This window comes from Podarcis vaucheri (genome assembly GCF_965113315.1).
Source record: "Podarcis vaucheri genome assembly, chromosome: 2".
NCBI lineage: Eukaryota > Metazoa > Chordata > Lepidosauria > Squamata > Lacertidae > Podarcis > Podarcis vaucheri.
Genome location: NC_138760.1, coordinates 65173851 through 65199130, shown reverse-complemented (window position 1 = coordinate 65199130; position 25280 = coordinate 65173851). Strand labels below are relative to the sequence as shown.

Genomic DNA, 25280 nt, shown 5'->3' with positions numbered 1-25280 from the left:
GGTGAATGTAGAATGTGGTTTGCCTTCATGAAAACAGCTGTGAAGGGATGACACATGGGAGTAAACTAATTCAAGTAATTAAATTAAGTAATTAATTTAATATTAATATTAATGGGTAATTAAATGGGACTGTCTTCAAAGCATTGAGCTAGACACCAACACACCTCTTTACTAGTACAGCTAGGCTACAGACATATAAGAAATTGAGTATTATGTGCACTTTGTAGCTTGCTGTTGTGTCACTTTTACACAGAAGGCCGCAGAATTTCTTACTGATGATACAGCATACAGCTTGCTGAGCAATATCTCTCAGATGCAGCAAGAAATATCTGCACACCAAAGCAGATTCTGTGCATGTTGTAACTGATGCAGGGACACTTCTGTATTGCTGCGCTCAGCTAAGCCTCATTGTACTGACTGGATGCACATTCTCATCTGGGGTCACTAGTTGTTGGATGTGCCTGGTTTTCAGCAACTAGTTCCCGCCTAGTCCTTTAGAATTACTTACCAGGGGTCAGGGATGAACAAGCCTCTGAAACACACACAAAGAGAGACAGACAGAGAGAGCGAACATCAGTGTGGACAATGGCTTAATTGTTATGCTCAGGACAAAGTTCCTAGCACTAAGAGCAGTTCAACAAGCTGAATACACAGGTTTCTAATGACTCTAGTAAATACTGTTGCAAGATACATAACCTAATAAATATACTATACCGATAGTCCCACTGATGAAAAACGCATCTGTCACTGGAGCCTCTTGAAGATGTATGTGGAATGTCATTTAATATGAGGGACATACGAGATGAGGCTTGATTCTGGTACTGATGCAGTTTGAAATGCCATGCAGGCTTAGCATTTCATAATAGCCTTCTTATCAGTTTATAATCTGTGCTACTTGTCATCCAATACAACCCATTTGTTCTCATTTTAATGACTGTCCCACTTCCTTTCCCCAGGGTTGCACAGTCCCACCTGTTTTTACCTCCAGCAGGTGGGCTGGAGGAGGGATGCATTGTTGGAAAAGAGCTGAAACTGAGAGAGCGTGCTTGAAGTCTGGGAAAAGCACAGAGCAGAGGTTAAATTGCTGCTCTTATTCAGTACTGATCTCCAGTGCCTCAGCATATACTGCATATCAAATATTTTCCTGTACGGTTTGGGACAAAGCCACTTAATCAAACACTTTAACAATAGTCAATACTATTAGGTTTTGACCTTAGGTTTCAATCAAATTATGCCAAGAGTGCAATCTGTACTGCATTTCAATCAATGGAAAGACTATTGATCTTAATAGTTTAGTGAAGCCTACTGAAAATTAAGATCTGAAAGACACAAGCTGTGAACCTTAAGATACAACTAAGCACTTATTTCCTTGCCAGCATTACCAGACCTGTTGGTCTTCCATGAGGCTGTAGAGCAAAATTAGTTTTCTGTCAACCCTAAGCTAGCATTAGGCCCCAAAACAACAGGAATACACAATAGTTTAATTGTTATTTTACATATGTATCTGTGGTAGAAGGAGACATTTGCATATAATTTTGCTTGAGCAATTTTCTTCATTTCTGTCTTAATTAACTAGAAATCAGGAATATGTGGGCACATTAATTCATTTGCAGCATAAAAATGTAGTTTCTCTCAGTCTGGAATTAGACATGCTTGTCCTCCACATGCTTTTAATCTAGATTAAGGTTACCAGACGTCCCTGTTTCCCGGGGACAGTCCCCATACAAAATCCATTGATGTTGAAAAGCGTCCCCAGATTCATTGAAAACAATCTGGTAACCTTAATCTAGATTGATTTCAGATCTTGTTGTCCAAAGAGGGTACATGATATGTGTTTGAAAACCTTCCCCTTGATTGCAATCTTGCTATACGCTACCTACAATGTTGGGCACCTGTGGACACACACACCTGCTGCCAAGACTCAAGACCACGTGTATCTATTTTGATCTTGTTCCAAATGGACACACTATGAGGTAATGCAGACTAAATCTGCAGTGAGCTTTTATTTTCAGAAATAAGCTGGTTTCTCAAGAAGTGCTTTTCAAGGGCAAAAAAATCTAGATTGTGTGTGGACTATGTAGACAAAAACAAATAGTCTCCACTGATTCTAGAATAAAATGTCACATGTACACAGCCTAAGTCCATGGGCCACACTTTTGAAAGCTCCGTTACCAAAAGGCCAAAATAAAAGCTTTTTGGGGGCTAACTAGATATTATGCAGACATCTGGCTGCTGCCAATCCACATGCCTCTTCCCAATATCATCTAAACTCTCCTTAGCAAAAGAAAACACATGAAAAGGCATTGGCTCAGCACGCCTCTATCCCTGTTCCCATTCATTGGCGGATACTTGCAGATAATGGGGAAATGCTGAACAGGACAGTCATGTATTTCTTTTACTAGATGTTACCATGGACACCAACAGGAGAGATGCAGTTCAGCAGCAGTCACACAACCCCATAAACACCTGGTTATAATGCAGTCATACATATATTAATCCAATAGCGTATTTTCCTTGAAACATCAATGAGATCTGAGTAAACATGGTAGAAGCTTGTAATATTTAACTGCATTTTGTTCAGCAAGTAGCTATTTAATTGTTAGGTTTGCCGTGCTATTCAACTATTGGCTGCTTAAGTCTCATTGACTTCAACAGGATTTGCTGAACACTGTACACAAACTTGAGACATTTTTGCAGATTACAGCTTGTTTAGATTTGCTAAATTCCACAGATAGAAACAATCTTTTTTCTTTTATAAATTGAAATTGGAAATTTGGGTAGTAGATACAGAAGTTTTCTTAAAAATCAGGAAACCTACTTTTTCTCAATATTCGGAAGTCTGCAGAATCGATTATTTGATTGTGCTCTCTGTACCAGTGAACTTGAAGAGTGGGTGATGCCCGTATTCGACATTCAAACACCACAAGCTGGCCGTTGGTAGTGCTAATGTTTTGAAGACCCTGAAGGAGTTAAAAAGTACTGTAAATAGGCATGGCATAAGACTTCCCCACACTTACCGTATGTTTTGCTCTATAAGACTCACTTTTTCCCTCCTAAAAAGTGAGGGGAAATGTGTGTGCGTCTTATGCAGCGAATGCAGGCTGCACAGCTATCACAGAAGCCCGAACAGCAAGAGGGATTGCTGCTTTCACTGCGCAGCGATCCTTCTTGCTGTTCGGGCTTCTGAGATTCAGAATATTTTTTTTCTTGTTTTCCTCCTCCAAAAACTAGGTGCGTCTTGTGGTCTGGTGCGTCTTATAGAGCAAAAAATACGGTACTTTGCTTAGAGAGAAACGGGGGATCAACAGTTTGGAACTGGATTTTTATTTTCTTGTACACTGCTTAGAGATTTTTGTAATTCAACTGTAGAGAGATTGTCAAAATAAAGAGGAAATGAACAGTATTATTTAAAAGAATTTGTATACCACTTAAATAAAACCTCTAGCTGCAGATGTGGATTTTCACTTTTTGAAATATGGAGAATATTTCAAAGAGATATCACTGAGCAAGAGGGAACATCTGTAGGTAGATTCCCAGGGGAAGCAGATTAACACAAAAGCCCTGCAAAGGATGTCTAGCCCAGCATTCCATTTCCTATACAGTGGTACCTCGGGTTAAGAACTTAGTTCATTCTGGAGGTCCGTTCTTAACCTGAAACTGTTCTTAACCTGAGGTACCACTTTAGCTAATGGGGCCTCCCGCTGCCACCGCACGATTTCTGTTCTCATCCTGAAGTAAAGTTCTTAACCCGAGGTACTATTTCTGGGTTAGTGGAGTCTGTAACCTGAAGCACCTGTAATCTGAAGTGTCTGTAACCCGAGGTACCACTGTATAGCAATCAAATCCTGGGAGGGAGATTTAGCAACCTGTCTCCTGTGAGCAGAAATGCTTTCTGCTCCTGCCACAGCACCTTTGGCTACAATCTGCTGCTGTCTAGATTATGCTACTTACCTTTATAAATACAGGGGCAGCTTCATATGTGGATCCAGTCTGGTTTTTTGATGGGTTTTGCATCTGTATGTTAAAAAAAAAGATATATTACTCCCACCAGATGTCAAAGAGAAAAATAACTACCAAACTTTTAGAAGACATCTGAAGGCAGCTCTGTTTAGGGAAGCTTTTAATGTTTAATAGGTTATTGTATTTTAGTGTTTTGTTGGAAGCCGCCCAGAGTGGCCAGATGGGCAGGGTATGTATATATGTATGTATGTATGTATGTATGAATAAATAAATAAATTATTGTTATTATTATTATTATTATTATTATTATTATTATTATTATTATTATTATTTCCAGAGAAGCTGCATATCGTTCACTTCTGACAAAAGGAAAAAATAACTTCTAAGAACTTTATCTGGAGTTTGCACACTAGGTTATCTATGATACAGTTCTCTTCTGATAATAATGATTTATGCTCTCCTTACCAAAAAATAAAAAATAGAAAAAAATCCCTTATTAGAAAAAAGAAAAATGGAAGTTTTATGGAAGAAAATGAATGAGTTATGGTTTTAAGGCAGTGATGCCTTGGCCCTCCAGCTGTTTTGGGACTACAACTCCCATCATCCCTAGCTAACAGAACCAGTGGTCAGGGATGATGGGAATTGTAGTCCCAAAACAGCTGGAGGGCCAAGTTTGGCCATCACTGTATTAAGGCATCTCCACTTGAAGTTTTAGATGTGTGTCCTAGATATGCCAATGTAATACTATTAATTCGAACAAGTCACGTAGCTCATCTGCTTGTCCCATCATAAGAGGTCAGCAGCCTGGGATTCTCGCAGCGTCATGGTAATGGGGAGTTGTGGCGGCACACAACCCTCCATGGCATGGGGTTCTTCTCATCGCTTATGGAAATCAACTAGCTTGCACTGTGAGCTGCTGAACAGGAATAGTCAATTATGTGGTAACCATCATATTATGACTGTTAACATGTAAACCAGACCTAGTCCTTGGTACTTAAGTGTCCACGGCTTCTAGATATGCTTCCTTGACTTGGTACCCTCCAAATGTTTTGGACTACAACTACCATCAGCCCCAGCCAGTAAAACATCTGATGGACACCAGTTGGGGAAATCTGCCTTTTGGAAAGTATTTCAGCTGCAATATAGAAATTTGGGATTCTGGAATAAGTAGGAACTCTTGCCTTTGACAGATGAAGAACCAAGTCATCAGAATATTTTACATTTTTACAACTGATTTCTTCCTATCGACTATTGAAATAAGGAAGGAAACATTGGCAAATTATGCTGATTGCTGTAGATTTGGACATATGGATGCACCTGTGTCAATAAATATATTTTCTTTAGCTTTTTGCTAAATGAGTTTATTCAATGGTCATTAATGGCTAGAAGAACCTTCAGTTGCTTTTGATGGCTGGTGGATACTAACTTGTGAACAACACATACATGGATGGGAGTTGGAAAGAACAAGCTTCAAACTGTAGACATGCTATGTTTGTTTTTGGGAGACTCCATGCTCCTTTCAGGATTTGTGGTACCTGCGTGCTTGTCTGCATTCACAACTTGTACATTTGTAAAGAGATATTTATGTCTCTAAAACTTCGTTACAAGAAAGCCAATTCCATAGGGGCTGCCTGAAACTGCCTACTAGTTAATATAGTGTACAAAAAATTCTACCACTGATAATATATTTGCTTTTTTACTTTAGCAGAATCTTATAAAAAGAAACCGATGTAATCTCTCCCCACACTTTCCCCTAACAACTTGAAAGGCATTTAAATCCCTGGATGTTTTGAATTCTCCATCTCTATACTAAGTAGCTGCTTTGATCCAACTGTCCTTTCTTAAATGTCTTTGGAAGAATATGACAAATGGCTAAGCTCCAGGGTAGCCACATGACTGCTTCTAATCCTCTCATTGATAGATGCCAAAAAAAAAAAAAAAAAAAAACCCAACCCCAGCCAGACATGTTTTAAATGGGGGGAGAAATAAACCAATGCAGACAAACTGGAATTTCAATGCAGGAGTCAACGTTTTGCCAAAATTAATGCAAAGGGAACAGGAAGTGTTTAACCTACTCTTTGAGGGTCAGCGGATAACGGCTGAATTAAAGTGGAATAACTGCAACATGCTTTGCTGCTGCTGCTGCTAAACTCTCCACTGGCTGGTGATCCAATGGTCAGTGACAGGCTGGAAGTTTTCCGCTCGGTCCTAAGTGTATTGAGGGCAGGGGAGAAACAATAATAAGCACAGCTTACTGGGAGACGGACATACGTTTTTATTGGGTGATTATGCATACAATGGAGAACTTCTTCACTTACTGTGACATTCCTCTGGCCCAGCCAGTATGCTGACACTCACAGAGAAGAGCTTGGTCAGGATTTCCTTGTAAACCTAGAGGAAACAAGATCAATCAGGCTTGTATGTTAAACATAATTCACTTTATCTTCCCTCGCCCTGAGGGGAACCAGTGAGCAAGTTTAATAGATTGGGATGGTGAAAACTGAATGTCAGGCAGACAGCATGCCATGGAAAGGACGGCACTATTACAATTCTAGCAGTATCACCTCTGGATGAAAACATAAGTGAAAATACAATGCTGCAGCCTCTTCAACTTTTTGAAAGGTCCTCTAGAGATTAAGCTTTTTTTAATCATATGTTATTCTTATAACTGCAGGCAACCTCCAAGAATTCTGGACCAAGACAGATATCTAGACTTAACCATGGCTAGTAATATTTGTGCAGCTGGCAGGGAACATTTGGCCACCATCCCTGCCAAAGTGTCTTGCAGGGACAGGAAAAGCTGCCCCTGATTGTACTGCAAATCCTGCAGCAAACATGCATTGTAGGAAGAGCCCTAAATTTAGGCTTGGCAGCTCTCGATCCAGTTCTCTGCCTGTGGTCACATCCACACCAAACATTTAAAGCGCTCTTATACCACTTGAAACAGTCATAGCTTCCCCCAAAGAATCCCAATGACTCAAGTTTGTTTTGGGCACTGGGGATTGCAGCTCTGTAAGGGGCTTCAAAGCAACTGTTTTAAATGTGTGAGGTTTTTTTTATTTGATTTTAAATTGTACTGCTTTAACATCTTGCTGTTTGCTGCTGCAGGTTCCTTTGGGAAGAAGGGTGGGACACAAATATAATATATAAATAAAGCAATAAGCAACTCTCAGCACCCTTAAACGACAGTTCCCAAGAGTCTTTGTGGGGAAGCCACAAGTGTGCTTTAAATGTTTTGGTGTAGAAGTGACCTCACTCTCTCCTCCTCTGTGTAATTGTTAGCTCTTTAAATAGATAAGTTCAGTGTGGCACAGTATTGCCAGGAGTTTGCACTACTCCCTGACTGCAGTGATGCCACTCTTGGCCATGTAAAGATTTGTCATTACAGATATCACTGGGTGTGTGTGTATGTGTAGGTATTATTATTATTATTATTATTATTATTATTATTATTCCCAACCCACCTGCCTGGGTTGCCCCAGGACCTGGTAGACCAAAGCTTGAATACTCCACACTGCCATGAAGCTCACTGGGTGACCTTGGGCCAGTCACTGCCTCTCAGTCTAACCTAGGTACCTCATAGGGTTGTTGTGGAGAGTAAATGAGGAGGGACAGAACTGTGTACACCACCTTTATTTATAAAAATAATAATAACTACTAGGTATGGAACAGAAATAAAATGAACAGTCTCAGTATCGTTAAGAAAGTTAATAATTTATAATAATTTATAATAATAATAATAGAGAAACATGCTAAATAGGAAGGCATGTCAGGATTACATTATTGCCATGTAATATGGGATGTTACACGATAATGTTTAAATGGAAATGTTTATAGCTCAATTTTCAAAGTCTACTTTGGGGCTACTTTTTCCTTAAGATGTTCTTAGTTATTTCTTTGAACTTCTCAAATAGCATTTACTGCTTCAGGAAGTGGGTTTTACCTCCTGGAAATAAGGGTCCTTAGCACTGCAACCTGAATAAAAGAAAATGGTGATGAATATCTTAAAATGACAATAACGTTAGAAATTGCAAGAGCCATTGAAACCAGAAATGAAGAGCTGGATCTTGACTTTATTTTAGAATGTTACAACATTCCAAAGACATGCTTTCTTCTTTCACTCTTTTGCTGTGTGCAAATTTCAATAAAATGCTCCACAGTGAAATGTTTGGATAGAGGACAGTTTATGAATAATTTAATAAAATATCAAAATTGGTTGTTGTTTCCAGTGTTAGTCCTATTTAGAACAGACCCAGTGAAATAGATAGACAGGTCTAACTTAGGTACATTAATTTCATTGGGTCTGCTCTGAGTAGGACTTACAGTGGTACCTCAGTTTAAGACCAGCCCTGTTTACAAACTATTCAGTTTACGAACTCCGCAAAACCGGAAGTAGTGTCCCAGTTTGTGAACTTTACCTTGGTCTAAGAACGGAATCCGAATGGTGGAAGGGCACCGGCGGCAGGAGGCCTCATTAGGGAAAGTGCACCTCAGTTTAAGAATGGTTTCAGTTTAAGGACTTCCGGAACTGATTAAGTTCGTAAACCGAGGTACCGCTGTATTGGATACATCAATTGGTGTAAAAGCTCATAAGGCTCTCTACAATTCAGATCTATTCTAGTTTAAGAAGATTCTGAGCTGAGGAAACACTCTCAGATAACCCAGATGAGAGATCCCAATGAACCAATTTCCTTGCCACCCTAAAGAACTCAATTCCACAGACACTTTAGCACACTTGTAATATAACTAACCTTGTACTGGGCATTTCAGCCTCCATTGGGTACTCTACACTTATGGGAACAAAGTTATAACAGGGTGTAGCTTACCAGGAAACTTTGGTGATTAATTTTAACAATCAGATTTGTCAAAAATGTGATGATGCAAGGTTGAATCGTCCTGCTACCAATTGACCCAAGAAGCTAAGATCACATTTGAATAATTTCACATTACTCAAGAACAGCTTCATCAATGTAACAGTACAACATATTCATAACTGGTAAGGAGAAACAAAACTGGTGCTTTACTCCACGTATCTGTACATCAAGAGTTTCTAATTTGCTTTGGCAAAAACCTCTGCATTGTCCTGACTGTGTCCTTGGAAGAAGAAATAGCATAGACTGTACCTAAGGGAGTCATTTTAGCAACCTCAGTGTTCCACGTAAATGGCAACCTTTACTTGGTGTAACTTTAGATCTTAGTGAAGATGACGGAATTAGACTCAGCCAGATGAAGAGAGGAGGACCTTTGCAACCCAACACCAAGATTATAATAAGGTACATACCAATCATGCTGTTGACACAAACAATAATGACGACTACCTGAATAGCTGAGATGTTTGCACAATTATGCTGTCTCCAGGACAGGGACAGATGTAATACAGAGAGGGTTAGGAAAATATTATGAAGGCTTCATGAAGCACTTTGCCAGAGATCTGAAAATCAGACAGACTATTAAATCTGTTGTAGCAACTAACATTTCTTCTGGTAGATTTTGAAATAAACTCATTTGGGTGAAGGGTGGGGGTGGGAAAAGGAATATCTGAAACCCCCTGGTAAAGAGGTAAGACAGGATTCATTCTAATGCATGGGTGTGTCTTGTGCTGTTAAATAAACATGGTCTATCTGTAAAGTCTTCCACTAACTATGAATATGATGAATTATGCAAACCACATTCAAAAATCTCATTGAATTGCTATTTTAACAGGATTGTCTGCATGCTGAACATCTATGGTGTACAGTGCTTTAAAATTCTATTTGGGTTCTTACATTTTGTTTTATGCACATTACCTTTACATCCCTTTCCAGGTTTGAATGGACACAGGAGTTGAATGAATAAGGATGCTTTTGGAGAAGCAATATGATAGAAGTACTGCCTGTGGTTCAATTTTAGATGCCTCAAGGCTGAGTTAGGGAGTTACAAGTAGTTCAACAGTAACATGGCTATTCCTTAATTCACCCAAAGAGACAAGTCACTTTTCTAAAATCTCCTTGTTTATTTACCAACAATGAGAGAATCTACAAGGAATTTTGATTTTTAATTAAAATACTTCATATATTACTTGGAAAGACTAGTGACACACGTTTAGAAACAAAGGGATGTTTTAAAAGACCCACTTTTCCAAAGATCCATGGGCTATTTAGTAACATAAATGTTACTATCTCATGAATTTGATATATCATGACTGTAAAACTGAGAAGGAACAAAGGCATTCATTAACAGATGAGTGGTTCACCTAAAACCAATAAAATCAAATGGGAGTTTTGCTATAGACTTTTACACAACATGAACTTAGTCCTCTGATTGTATGTCTTTCACTTTGCATGTTTGTTTAAATCGCAAAATGCAAGGTAGTTGCCTCCAGTGCATTGAGAAAACACAAAATTGAAGTCTGGCTGGTGTTGCCATGTTATTTTTCATATTTTACGTAATGGTGGTATATTAGTTCCGGTCACTGATGATGCAGAACAAATATGAACTAAAAGCTGCATTTTTAACTGAATTATCTATTTTAATTATGCATTTTTCTGTCATTTTATTTGTGGTTGGCCTTATTATTCTGAGTTTGGATTCCAACAAGGCTGCTAAGGTAAGAGAGTTTTGTGTTTTCTCAATCAAATGTAGCCCTGAAGAAGTTCTGAATCAGCAGTAGGGGTCAGCTAAGAGACATCACAATATCCTATGGCAATCAATTCTGTAAGAGGATTTTCTTACAGAATTTGCTCATCTGGTATTTTTTTTACAGATGAACAGGAATATATAGAGCAAGGAAGTAAAAGCTTAATGTGATCATCTGAGCCAACATGACAGGTGACAAGAAGGAAGAGAATTAACGTTCTCAAATGAATTTCTAAAACGTGCTAAATGCTAGTCACAAGAGACTCCTGTATACAGCATAGAGATGTAGAAAGCCCAGTAAGCATTCAGTGTGTGAGGTTTGTAGGTCCCAACTTTTACAAAGCCTTTAAAAATGTATTTGATAGCATTAAAGAACAGATCCAGCTTTTTTAAAAGGCTCCTGGATATTTTGCCTTTGAAGAAGACATAGCATATAATAGAGATGCCAGCTAAAAACATGTCATTACTTGTACTGCTAATCCCATGAGAAGGCTCGTGATATTTGAGAGCTAAGCACTGGCAATTTTGATAGATCGGTTGGTAGAGAATGAGATTTTTAACCTCAGTCATGGGTTTGAGCCCCATGTTGGGCAAAAGATTCCTAAATTGCAGTGGTTGGACTAGATGACCCTAGTGGCTCCTTCCAACACTATGTTTCTAGGTAGGAAAACTACACGACATAGACTTAGAGTGTTATAAGGCTAATCTGTCACTAGAAACCACATTCCTGCAGAATGTTTGTTCCCATTCAGAGGAAATTAACCGCTGTTGGAAGACATCCAGTGACAAGGGGGCGGGGCAGGGAAATAACCATATACCAAAATGGAACTAATACAGAAACAATAGTATGTAACTCAGGGAGGATAGTTCTCCTCTCCACCGTCAGATCTTAGTTGTTTAGTAAAGAATTATGTTTCCTAAGAAGCTATTCTTGCAGAGCCTCCTAGTGGCAAAGATTTACCTTTTGGCAGATCTGTTAAAGCCATTCAACAATAGCAAAAATCCAAGGGAATTTTTTCATGGTGGCCCTTTACTGTTTCCTTGATCATCATCATCATCATTTGCCTGCTGGTGGTGTCAGACATGATATTGCCAGTCATATTTCCACCAGTAGTAGCACCTGTGAAGAACTTTATGTGAAAAGCGCCTGTAGATGCTTCCTCTTCTCCAGATTCTTGAATTGTATTGTGATGCATCCAGAGGCCCAGTAAGAAGTTGGAGCTCAGAGGTAGGTACATGACTGTACTAACTCAAAACTAACTTGGTTGGGCTCTCCACATTTTTTTTTAAAATGATGCAAGATAAAATCTCTCTTGGATTTGAGATTTTTAAACGTGGAGAGGATTAAGGGAACAAAATGGAAAATAGATGGCCTTACTTGGCACCCAGGAGAAAGGCAAGTAGACTTTCAGTATGTTTTCAGTTCAGCTAGTTGTACGTTAACAAACCAATCCAGATTAGGAAATCAGGGACAAATTTGTAAGGTATCTTCCTCATCACTGCATATTCTTAGCTAGATCTCACATACCTGGAATTAAGGACTGGAGATCACTGGCCCCAGAGGGTGTGATAGATACTTATCTGTGCCTTTCCCCTGCATGGCTTCTATGGTTTTCAGGACTTCTTTTTCTTCCTTCTTTTAGTCAATTGACCACTAATGCAAGGCAATAATAGACACTTGGATCCACGGGGCTTTTTTTGTTTGTTCTATGGAGTTCTTAATTTGATCTCTACTCCCCCAGCTATTTTCATTTGCTCATCTGTCAGCAACCCCTTTGAAAGTAACTGCTCCATGCTTGTTCCCTGAGCTGCTTCTCTAAAAATTAATGAAAGTCGGTGGGTTCCCCAAGGATGCAAGAAAATCCCTGGAACATGTTCTTTTGTGGGTGACTATGTAGGGGATAAGGGACGCGGGTGGCGCTGTGGGCTAAAGCCTCAGCGCCTAGGGCTTGCCGATCGAAAGGTCGGCGGTTCGAATCCCCGCGGCGGGGTGTGCTCCCGCTGCTCGGTCCCAGCGCCTGCCCACCTAGCAGTTCGAAAGCACCCCCGGGGGCAAGTAGATAAATAGGTACCGCTTACCAGCGGGAAGGTAAACGGCGTTCCGGAAGTGTCTTCGGACACTTGGCCCCCGGCCTATAGATGTGAGATGGGCGCACAAACCCCAGAGTCTGTCAAGACTGGCCCGTTCAGGCAGGGGTACCTTTACCCTTTACCTTATGTAGGGGATATATGCCCACATTAAGTTATGACAGGGAGAAGAGAAGAAATGCCAAGAAATTCATGCTAACAGGGCAGAGGGGTATTTAAAAGTCAACATCCAGTCAGAACAGCTCAGTTGCAAGCCAAATAGAGGATGATAGAAAAATTAACTTAGCATTTATTTAGTACAATTTGAATTGTGCTTTTTAAAGATGTCTGCATCCTTGAATCTAAAATAAAGATATTTGGTTAGGAACAGTCCATTCTCTGTGTGCAATTTCTTTTCTATTTTTTTTCCTTTTTCTTTTTTAAAATGATATTTATTAGAAATTTAAGAATTACAGAAAAAAGAAGAAAAGAGAACAACAAAAAATTGACAAGACATACATTACAATACATAAAAAGCATAAAAAACAATACAACAATACAGAAAAAACCCAATAACATTAAAACAAACATCCAATGTTCCATATCTTTATCTTTCATTTACTTGTTTCATCGACCTCCTCACACCTTCCTTTTTGTATTCTAATTTAATTAATTGTTTCAGCAAATTCTTTCCATCTTTCTCAATTTTTGTTATATAATTTATCTTAACGGTCTAACCTATTAATTAACTCAGCAAATCCTTTCCATCTTTCACTATATTCTGTCATTCAATTTACCTTAATTTATTTTAACCTTATCTTACCATAAAAAAACCTTAAACCTTAAAACTTAATACTTATTTGTACATGACTCCTTATATCATTTCTACTAAAGCCAAATAGTTTCATTCCAACATTTTTCCTAATACTTGTTAATTTTACACTAATTCTCAAAATAAATTTTTAAAAACTTTCTTCCAATCTTCATCCAACGTCTCTTCTTCCTGGTCTCGGGTTTTGCCAGTCCTTCTTGTCCATTCCATCTAGTCCATCAACCTGGTGATCTTATGGCCGAGGCTCTTAAGTCTTTTCCATGTCCCTTCTGCAGATCTTCTTCTTGTTTATACCTGCACTTTACTTTGTCTTTTGTTGATCTTTTTCTTAATTTCTTTCCTTTCTCATTGGGGGGGGGGTAGGCCTCGGGGGAACTCCAATCCAAAAATATCTCCATCTCCCCTCAGCAGATCAGCCCATTCCCCACAGTCCCATTCCCCACAGTCAACACTGTAATCCAGAAAGTATTTAAGAGCATGTTTCAAAGTCCTTCCAAAATTAAGAGCCCTCACAACTCCAGACCCCCCCTGGTCCACTCTAGATTCAAACTTCAAGAACAGCGGCTTATGCTCCTGCAAGGCCTCGAGTCTCTCCATTTGTGTTACTTGAGGTTCAACAGCAACCTCCTCCATTATCTTCTGCACTTGCACTTGCCCTGTCAAAACAGGTTCCTGGGTTGGTTCCTGAATGGTTTCTATATGGGTATTCGCCATTTGTCCAAAGTTTTTGACTGCAACAGTCATCAAATCCATCTTCTCATGCATCTGCTCCAGCAAAGCGCTTGTCTTGCAAAAAGCAAGCACCAAAACGTCTTCTAAACACATTTTTATTCAAGGTCAGAGTCTGGTCTCACGATCCTAATCTCCACAGCTGTGAAATCCCCAGATCGACTCCAGCAACAATTTAACAAGCTCCCTCTAGAGGAGACAATTTCTATTTGTATCCATCTTTTGAAAGCAGAACCAACAAAAGAAAATTACTTTCATTTTTCAAATATTTTGTTTCTTTTGAATACAAAAGGCAACATTGGAATCAATTTGTTTCTCTTTTTTAACTATCTGTCAAAAGACGTTCCATTCACAGTCAATGAACTTCTCCATAAATTTCTGACTCTGACACCCCGTTCCCAGGTTTGAGACGGTGGGAATTTATCTTTCTTTACTCTCTCTCCTGCAGGCTTGAACAATCTAAGATTCTCCCCCTTTTCTCCTGCTTCCAAGAGGGGTTTTGGTGGTAATAACTGAAGGAGATTTAGACCTTTATATACGACTTTCCAGACTTTAGCTTGTAAAGTTTTTGCTTCAATCTATTTACAAAAACGGGAGGCGGACTTCCTGTTTAGAACCTTCCCGCTTCAGTGCCAAATTAAAATGTTTCTTAATCCAATTTTCCGTTCTACTCACGGGTACTTGTTTAGAGTCCAATTGTCCACAGGAAAAAGTCAGCGCTCTCCGGCAACGGCTGTGCGGCTTCACTCCGTAAAAGTAGCGGTTGATTCAAAACACCGCGCCACTCACCCCACGTCGCTTCGGATCCCCAAAAAAGGGTTTCCCTGCGAGTAGGGGAGGCGCTCCTGGTGTCAGCCAAATCCCACGTTCCCAGGCTTCCTCCGCCTGAGATTGTTGAAGGGTCTCCGCCTTCGCCGTGGCGGCAAGACACGATTTTCACGGAGCGGGTTCCTCTCGGTCAGAGGAACTCCGCCATTGCCGATGGCGCTAACCCGGAAGGTGCAATTTCATTTCTAAAGCCACTGATTCCTTAATTGTGCTGGCTTTTTGTTTTTAATACCTGCATTTTGTTTTTTCTTACTGCCATAAAAAGGTATTTCCTAGTTTTGTGCTCTTTATAAACATTTCAGAAATTCCACACAAACTGGCCATCCTCAAAATGTCATCAGAAACAGGTTTTCCTTGGTCTCTCAGAGAATCTTTTAAGTGTTGAGGAAACTTTCACAGGGCTATGCAACTGCTCAAAAGTACTTTGAAATCTGAAATAAATAGTTTGGGGGGAAAACCCTTATTTGCTACTTTAAGAACCCATTGCCAAGCGCTAGGTCTAAATTCACCTTAGAAGTGGGGGTGGGGGGGAGAATCCCACTCCCTGGGTGCTTCCATCCATATAAAGGCCAACATGTAACTCAAGGAGACATTGCTAAGATTGTGGACATTGGTTATGAGCATGATTCAGTACTTTTGCTATCCTGGGATGAGGTAGTCTTTAGCTGTCCCACAAGCAGTCCTGAATTACTATTTGACACAAACATTGTGGCTCCTGCTCTTCTACAATTCTATAGTCTGAAATGACACAACACTGTGTGAATGCAGTTAATGTGCATGCTTTTAAAAAGTTTGATTAGCCGCTGGCCTGAGGCAGGAGGTGGGAGGAGAGAGAGAACAGAAATGGGACTGGGTGAGGAGGGAGAGTTCAACCATTCTCCTTCCATGGTCCTGATGACAGCTATTTGCATCAGAAGGCAAGCTTCCATTGGCACCAAATCATATATACTAATAGCAAAACTCATTTTCCAAGCAACAGACCTGGTATAACCATGCTCAAGAGGGAGGTATCAGCAGGCCTAAGGGAAACAAAGTTTTTGCAGAAGTACTTAAAAACCCAAGGGGGTGGGGGTGCGAATCCCAGAACAGCCCAAAGAAAACTGTATGCGTTAAGAGGCCATAATGAATGTCTGCTGGGCAGTGGTGTTGGGGAAATGTACAGTACTCTGGAAAAGCATGTGGCTTGCTGACATCTTGAACAGGAGTGCTGTTCAGTGAAACGTTTTAGTGCAGGTCCCACCTGAATGTTCTAGTTTCTGTTCTACAGATCTGGCAGCTGCTACTCCTAGCACTTGTGGATAACCCTGTCAAGTAACAAACTTTGTCAATTTGTGCAAGAGGAAATATAATATTCTCAGCAGGACACAGGTACATTCTTGGGGGTGTCGCTCAGTGGTGGAAGACATGATTTGCATGCAAGAATTCCCAGGTTTGGCCGCTGCCTTCACCAGGAAGGAGTGGGAAAAACTCCCTGTCTGAAACGCTGGAGAGCTGCTGCTAGTCAGTGTGGGCATACAGAGCTAGATGGGCCAATCGTCTAATTTGGAATACTGGCATCTTCCTATGATCCAGCCTGAGCCACAAATCAAAACGTTTTTGTTCCAACAACAAAATGGTTTTTGGTGAGGGACTGAAGGTCTAGTAATCTCATCACCTGACCTAGTAGCTGCTGCTCTGAGCCATTTGTTCTCGAGTACAAAAGCCTTATTGCAACCCACTGGTAGGCTCCAGCTCCCTACTTGGTAGTCACCAATCCCTGTCATATACAGTTTGGTAAACCAATTTATACAATGACTGTACAAATCAAACTTCAGCCCTTATATTGCAAAAGCTTCAGCTACATTCCCCCCCCCCCATCATTAGTTTAGCTCACCAAGAGCAAGGATTTACAAGAGTTACAACTCAAGCCATGTAGGGCTTTCTAATGGAATGTCAGCTTTAACTGCACCCGGACGCAGGTAGGAAGCCAGAGTCTCTTCTTTTTGTAGAAATTGAGTAATATGGATATGGTCCTAACAGCAAACACTTGCTAAACTGGAGCAAGCCGCACCTGCTGTGGCTTCTAAGAAGTCTTCAAGAGTGGCACTGCACACAGCACATTGCAGTAATACTATCCATCTTTTCACAGGTCTGTGAAAATGGCTGAATGTGAAGCAAACACTTGTAATCATTCTACAAAGTGCAACAGGGAGCCACTGATGCATACAGAGATATGTTTTTCAGCATCTTGTAACAGACTATTTCTTAAGGTTGTAATCGCAGAGTCCTTTGTTAATACAGTGCTCCTATTGCAGATTGTATGAGAGCACAGGTCATTGTTTCCTACCTTAGCTGACTGCCTTGGAAGGGCTAGCACACTTTTGAACAGGAAATTGTCTATATATAATGTTTAGCTGTGCACTTGGTGAAATTCACTGCCATAATGTGCTCTCATGACAAATGGTTTATCTCACTTCTCATTAAATAAGTCCAAAACCTAATTTCTCAGACACTTAGACAACTGATTCAGCTGTCTTCAAATGGGAAAACATTGCAACTTGAGAAAACAAGGATTTATCACAGGTCAACTTAAAGCCACTAAAATGGAAGAATAATGCAATCTTGCCAAACCCATGCACTTTCAAGCAGAGACAATCTAATGATTCAAAGAGAATATAAAATACACCAAACACTGCAAATTTAGAGGATGCTGTGCTGAATTTAGATGTATTCTTCACAAGCACATATTTCAAAAAAAGCTAATAAAATCGGAATTGATCAATCATCCCATGGGGCTCAAAGAATGAAGGATAGGCACCAGTAAGAACCATGATAAATGGATTGGAGTATATAATGGACAGTGTGCTGCAGCATACGGAGGGCTACACTGAACCGATGTTTACCCTGTGGATGCAAGTTTTCTGTGGGCATCATTACTCAGCTAAGAGGTTGAAATATTCAGAATCAAAGATGAACAAATGGCCGCCCAATTAAAATGAAGGTGAGTGTGATCTATGTATTTGTTCTTCTTCATACTGATTCCTGAAAGTAAAAGTCAGAACCGATATGGCATTTGCAAGAGAACAACAACGAATCATGGCTATCCTGTTGTTGTCTAGGTTGGGCTTGCACATCAGCTGCTGTCTTCCTCCCACTACCTCCCCCCCCCACAAAACAACAACAACAACAACAACACACCTCTGAATTTTTATACATACACTGTCTTTCTGGCCACTAAATCCACAGTAAAATATACTATCTTTTATAAAAGCAAATTGCATGTTTACACTTTGCCTTTTGCAGAGTGCTGCTTCTTTGCAAGTTCTTTCCTAGAGGAGTGCAGCAGTGCCTGAAAATATACCACAAACATAATTAGGTGTTTTGATAGCAAGTGGATGCGGATTTTTTGGATTAACGGAATAGCAGAGGTCTGTATTCCTGCCAGACAATCTATCCATTAGCGCTAGGAAGCCCAGGCCATGGATCCGGCCTGTCTGAGGGATGTATAGCAGAATCCATTCTTGGAAACCTGATCTGATTAACTTCTAATTTTAACTATGTGTGTAGCATTTAATATAGAAGCAGCTGATGGTGCATAAATCTACTGGCCTGTCAAGCAGCTCAAGTGCAGGACTAAAGCAAAGGTCTTTCTTCCAGCTGAAAGCGAAAGCCTGGAAGCTGTGCTTTGGTTTTTTAACGTGCTGCCATTGCACCTGAAAAACAAACAAAGAGCAACGCAACCTCCTTATTACAAAACACAAAAGGTGTACAACACCCCAAAGCACTGTCAGGGCTTAGCATTGTAATCACAAAGCTGTGATCAGATTTTTAATTTTTTTTGCCCGATGGTTAAATGACATGCTGTTTTTACATACCTGTTTGTGTTTGTATAAGCAGTAAAAACAAATACAAAAAAATTCTGGTCATACAATCTTCCAGAAAGGACTCTACTGTTCAAACCTGAGTGTCCCTGCTGAGACTCATCAATCTCCTTGGAAAATGTTGCATGCAAATCGCACCGCAAAAGTTTTCAAAGGGTGGCCTTCCATGAGCAGAGGCTAAGCCGTTGGTAGACCCTTGAGCTACTGGGTGTCACACTAATCACTTAGGGATAAATTGAGGAAGTGATCTCAGGGTATGCTCAGATTTCTGCCTTTTTGTCAGCTGACTCAAGATTACTAGGTAGAACACCAGGGCCTGAACTGTCACTGCCAGAAAGTGATTGTTGAGCTAATTCGTATACTAACCTCTGGGTAACAAGGTCTGTAAACAAATTGCATGACATCAGCACATGCATGTGTAAAACCAGCAGCTAAGGAAATTTCAAGGCAGTCTCTATTTTAAGAGGAACAGAAATGACTTAAATGTAGATAAGTATGTCACACCATTCTGCATTTATTTGCTTCCTCCAGGAAATAGAGAAAGCATATCGAGTCATTTAATTGAGCCTGAATTCCTGCTTTAAAAAAATTGTTTATCTGAACATGAAATTGAACATTGTTTTCACAGCACTACTGTGCACAACTACCAGTGACACCTCAATACATTAGCATTTAATATTAAACATATCTAATTCTTGGGCAAGAATGTGTCTAGAAACGTATAATACAACAAGAAGACAGTTAAAGCTAAGTTTAGAATTGACTGGCACAGAAAGCAAAAGTTGGAAACAGTTCAGAGAGCTTTACAGTGTTATCCTTAACTCAGAAGTTAAGTCCCTCCTTGGCTAAGTGTCTAGGATTGCAGCCTTAATTTATGTTATTCTTCCAGACCACTAGCCCACCCAAGTAGAAAGCTTGGGAGTCAACACAAAATTTAAAGGTCAGTTACATCCATTGCTTTTTTTCTAGAAAAATAGGTGCTGGTACCCACCATGAAATTGTTGAAGGAAGTGCCACACTTTTTAACAACAGCAAAAAGAGGTGCCAGTACTGTGTACACTTGAGTACCCCCTAAAAAAAGAGCACTGGTTACATCAGTAATTTCAATACTGGTGTTCATATGGTTCCCTCAACTGAAGACCATGGCAGAAGAAGGGTAAGAAGGAATTAAACCTCTGGATGAGGCCTTTCCACCGTCACGAGGCTTTTTGCAACCTGGAATACCTCTGCTGTCTGAAAATAAAGTTGTCTTTGTCACTGCCGATCACCAGTCACCCTAAGCAGAACTTCCCAAGAGCCTAACTCACCCGAAGACTCAGTTCATGAGACAGCTTCCAAAAAAACCCCACATAACCTAACTACACACACATTTGTACAGTAAATGTACATATGCAGGAAGCCTCACCCTGCTTCCTTTCCATGCCAGCTGACACGGTTTAACCAACCTATGTGGGTGATGTGTCCATACACTACCAAAAATAGGGTGCTGCCCAAACCATGCAGAAATGTTTTTTCCCCCCCACAACAGCCAGGCCACAGTGACCACTTATTCATTAGGTCTAAATCTTCAGAAATGGAGTCCTGTTACAGACTGAAGGACCCCGATGATGCCATTGTGCACGACCTCAAATGCATTCTGAGGAAATGAGATAAGACTGTCGTTAAGCAGCAGCTGCTGATGACAAAAGTACTGGGAGGTGTGTGCAGTCACTTCATAGACTGATAGATATGTACCTGCATTCAGAACATGCCTCAGTCAAAGTCTTGGGCTCAGAGGCTTTGGAAAAGCCATTGTTCCTTTGCCTTTGTTTTCTGACATATGTTCCAGAAGCCTCTTCCTTAATAATGGAATTGTTGCAAGGCAGCCATCAAACATAATCAGCTGACTAGGAAGCAAGTCCCTGTAACTCAATGGAGCTTACTCTCATAGTCACCATGTATAGGATGACTCTAAGACTCAACATGTTCTCATTGTAAAACCAACAAAGTTATAATTATAGCTCTTTATAAGCATAAATACCTAAAAGAAATTATAGTGGTAGTAAATATAATGTGTATATATACGTGTACACACACACACACACACACACACACACACACACACACACTATATTTGCTATTGCTATAATTTATATATGATAAAATATATAAACAAATATATAATTATAAACTTTCTTGAAGCCATATAACTAGAAACAGATTGCAAAGCCACTTTTTAAAGCAAATAAAATAGCAACCAGTTTGCACACTGAAGCCTTTAAACTTACCAAAAAAAATGGTTTCTTAAATGCTTCTCTAAAAAAACCAACCCTCCAGAGCAACTGGATTACTCCAAGACTATATACAGATACACACACACACAAATACATACACTAAGGCTCAACGCAGCTGTAAGCTAAAGGCTCATCAAAGAATTAAAGTGAAAGCAAACCTACCAGATTAACCCTTACAATGCTGGAATTAAACTACAAATAAAAAAGTATTCATCAGCAATCAGTATTAACATGTAAGAATGTATGTATGTATGTATGTATGTATGTATAAGATTTATAACTCACGCTTCACCATGAGGTCGATCCCAGGGTGGGTTACGACAAACAGAAAAAATATGGTTTTAAAACAAATAAAAATCACTGCAATTAAAAAACCCCATAAACCATTCCAAAATGGGACAGAGAGATATCACACTTATGTGATGTGCACGAGAGCAGAAGAATCAACATTTTCACTTGAACTAATCAGAGCAACAAACTGCAGCCTTAGTATCCTCTGTGCTTCTTTCTACAGCAATAAATGGTCACTGAGTGTGCATTGAGCCTTTCAACTCCCAGAAAAAAAATAAATTTAAAAAATCAGCTGATTTATGTTTTAGATCAGGGGTGGCTAACATTTCCCGACTTGAGAGCCGCATTAATGGTCAGCCACCCCTCCAATGGCTGCATGCCAGCAGTGATTGTGGGCAATGCATGTACATATGCATAGACATAAATGCACACTCCATTTGCAGACCATATACACCTACGCTCACCATACATGCACATTCACCACATAAATAGTGAACGCTCACACAACAGACTTTCAGGCACAATGCACTCTCTCCCTCTCTTTCACTGCTCTCTCTCACACACATACATACACTTTCTCACACAAATGCCCATGCTGATGCAGGCACATAAAACAAAACACACCACTGGCATTTCCACAGCCTCCTAACCAATCCATCTCTGGTAGTTGATGGAAATAATGCCTTTTGCTTTACACAGGTAATTATGTGCAAAATAAAAGGCAGCCCTTCTCCCCACCCTAATTTTCCAGTGCCAGATGTAGGCATAGCTGTCAACTTTCAGATTTGAAAAAAAGGGATCAGCAGCCTCGAAAATAAGGCAGCCTCACCTGTCCTGGGGACAGTCTCTATGGGATATCTAACAATCCAGGATAGCAGCGGGAAGCAGCGCTGGAATAAGGCAGGGGTCTGCAACCCGCGGCTCCGGAGCCGCATGTGGCTCTTTTACACCTTTGCCGCGGCTCCAGGGTGGATACTAGTGAGGGGAGGAGGCGCATTGTGCGCCCCGACACTCCCCACTGTGACGGGCGCTGTACTGGCTGTGATGTCGCATGGGGGCGGTGCATGCGTTAGTCACGCACCGTCCCGACGTCGCCTTCCCGCCCGCTGTCAGATCGCGGCTCCGGAGATATATTTGTTTTAAATGTCGCAATGGTTTTGCGGCTCCCAGTTTTTTTCCCTTTGGAAACGGGTCCAAGTGGCTCTTTTTGTCTTAAAGGTTGCAGACCCCTGGAATAAGGGAATTTCCCACCAAAAAAAAAAAAAAAAAAGGGAAGGTTGACAGCTATGAATTTAGGGCGGTAAAGGTAAAGTTCTTAACCTGAGGTACTACTTCCAGGTTAGTGGAGTCTGTAACCCGAGGTGTTTGTAACCTGAGGCACCACTGTAGTACAATTGAGTACATGTGCAGAATGGAAGGTGAGAGGAGGACGGCTCTTTAACAAATAGTTCCAAAAGGATTTGCTGTGAAAATAATAAATGGGCGGGAGGGGGCGCCAAATTTCATCCTCACTCTGGGAAGTCCACCTCTGCCGATACTTGACTGCAGTTGGGTGGAGACATTGCTTTTTAAAGAGCTTTATGTCCCATTTTAACGTGGTGGTAATGTTCAGCTAGTGCTCTGATCAAAGATGTGTGCAGAGCAAAGCTTATGTCCCAAGCACAGAAGAGCCAAAATCTCCCAGAATTCTTTATCCCTGGTATTGACCTGCAGGACTGGAATGGGAAACATGTAGCCCTCAATATATTGCTGGTCTCCAGTTCCAACCAGCCCCAACCAGCATGGCCAGTGGTCAGGAATCATGGGAGCTGTAGTCCAACAACATCTGGAGGGCCACAGGTTCTTCATGCCTGCTGCAGAGTATAATAATAATAATAATAATAATAATAATAATAATAATAATAATTAGAACTGAAGGGTTGGAAGGCACCACAAGGGTCATTTAGCTCAATGGTAAAGACAGTTAACACATTTGTGGACTAGGTAATGGAGTACCTTACCTGCATTTGTTTTTGTTAAACAGTTCATATTTCTATCCAGAGTTGGGATGCAATAAAAGTAAAAATAACTTGCTCTGAAAAAAGATGTGCAATATAATATCCCTGGGATGGCTCAGTCAGTAGAGCAGTAGACTCTTAATCTCAGGATCATGGGTTCAAGCCTCATGTTGGGCAAAAAGATCCTGCCTTGCAGAGGGTTGGACTAGATGACCCTTGTGGTCCCTTCCTACACTACAATTCTATGATGATGAGGGTGATGGTTTTTATTATTTATGCTACTTAATTCCAAAATAAGCTTCTAAGTGTTTCACAAAGTATAAAAAAACCTGTTACATTTTCGATCGATTCAGTAAAAAGTAAAAGTTACTTATGCTACTTTCAGTGGTGTTAAGTAGAGTGCACAGAACCTCCTCTGGACATTACTGATGTTGTGGGTTTTACACACCCACACATACTCCTCTACACTAAGGAATTTAGCATCACTCCTAGTCATCTTTGACTAGAAAGACCGACGCAAAGGAATAAAGAAAAGTAGCTCTGAAATAGCGTAGAGAGATACCCTTTTCCTTCTGCCCTCAGCAACTGCAGTCCAGCCCCCTTTAGACATAGAATTAATATATTCCAAGACAGATGGCATGGCTTCCATCCAGGCCTAAGTCACAGCATCTCTCTTTTTAAAAAGTAAGCATTTCCCCCACCATATCCCTTGCCAGCATTCTGAGAACAGTGTGAAAACTTCCCAGAGACTTTTCAAGCTTATAGCCACTCTCTCATCCTGCCAGGTTCCTGTGACACACATAATCTTTAACCCATATGTAGATACACTACCCCCCCGTGCTCCCCCCCCAAAAAAATGTTTAGGGGCACGTTCATTTTCCTACTCATAATTGAAATACTGTCCCTCAATAAGGCCAAACTTAGATTCACAAAATGTTTAGGGGTATGCATACCCCTGCATCCCCGCCAGAAAAAAAGGTACTGAACTGTCCCTACCAAACTGTACCCACTCACTTCCACGACTGGTTGTTTTCCTGTCTTGAATTCAGTGGGCTACCCTAACCTACGACACCCCCTCACTCCACTCATCTGCCCTATTCAAACACCACCAGTTTATGACTTCCTAAATTACCACGACAGGCTAAATTACAGTACATGCTTCCCAGCCGGTGTGCAAATCATCAGTAACTTTACACCAACATTTGTCACTACTGGGTATGACCCGCATATGTCAAGTGTGAGCTGCAGCTGCTTGTTTGGGGGTGCCGTTGCCTCTTGAATAATTTCTTATGCCTGAAGAGCTTAGAAGAATGTGTGCTTCCCTTCGAAGACCCATCCTCTTTCCTGGGCAGTAATTGAAGTCAACAGGATTCACTCAGATCCTGTGGCAGGGTAGTCTGATACAAGGAATTCCAACTATTATTCACCTCTTGGCATCATAATTACACAGTGAACTTTTGACATGGGCTTGAATGCAAGGATGGCAAGGGGGCGGCGGGGGGGGGGACAACTATTCAAACAATTTCAAACTTTTCACAGGGTAAGAAAAAGAAGCAAAGCAGCTGGCCTAGAGTCTGGATACTTGAGGTTCTCCCCCATCCCCTCCTCTTCTTGATTGCCTTGGCTTCTCTTCACGAGAAGATTACCTATCAACAACATCTTTTGGAAATATAACCCATTTAAAGAATGTTAACCAACTGCAAGGGGTTGATAAATATTAAATGTTAAAATATTAAAAATGTAAAATGTATAAAAAAGTATATCTTCCTTCTGGAGGGTCTCTGTGTGTATTGCCACTGGGCAGGCAGATTGCATGGATACGTGTGTA

The 25280-nt window shown here is 40.5% G+C and overlaps 1 protein-coding gene and 1 long non-coding RNA gene across 18 annotated transcripts in view; one reads left to right on the top strand and one right to left on the bottom strand.

Moving 5' to 3' along the window:
* MYOT (myotilin) overlaps window positions 1-25280 on the bottom strand; it is a 59374-nt gene that overhangs the window by 26396 nt on the left and 7698 nt on the right. For 5 of the 15 annotated variants that reach the window (XM_082211576.1, XM_082211589.1, XM_082211587.1 and 2 more), the window contains exons 2-8: window positions 18620-18723; window positions 18298-18359; window positions 6279-6351; window positions 6036-6168; window positions 3952-4014; window positions 2819-2960; window positions 509-532 (exon numbers count right to left, since the gene is read on the bottom strand). In XM_082211576.1, the coding sequence (XP_082067702.1) occupies window positions 509-532; window positions 2819-2960; window positions 3952-4014; window positions 6036-6168; window positions 6279-6351; window positions 18298-18359; window positions 18620-18723 (601 nt within the window). Of the gene's footprint in view, window positions 1-508; window positions 533-2818; window positions 2961-3951; window positions 4015-6035; window positions 6169-6278; window positions 6352-7424; window positions 7496-7903; window positions 7910-18297; window positions 18360-18619; window positions 18724-18885; window positions 19122-25280 lie in introns of those variants that run through there. The other 10 variants (XM_082211580.1, XM_082211579.1, XM_082211590.1 and 7 more) reach the window with 10 other exon arrangements.
* LOC309525930 lies at window positions 9279-25272 on the top strand. 3 transcript variants are annotated; one of them, XR_014216577.1, is made up of 3 exons: window positions 9279-11803; window positions 16285-18011; window positions 24992-25272. It is a non-coding gene; the product is annotated as an uncharacterized lncRNA (long non-coding RNA). The 3 variants fall into 3 exon arrangements; XR_014216578.1 differs by lacking the exon at window positions 24992-25272 and having other exon boundaries at window positions 16299-16399; window positions 17160-18290; XR_014216579.1 differs by lacking the exon at window positions 24992-25272 and having other exon boundaries at window positions 16285-16399; window positions 17160-18290.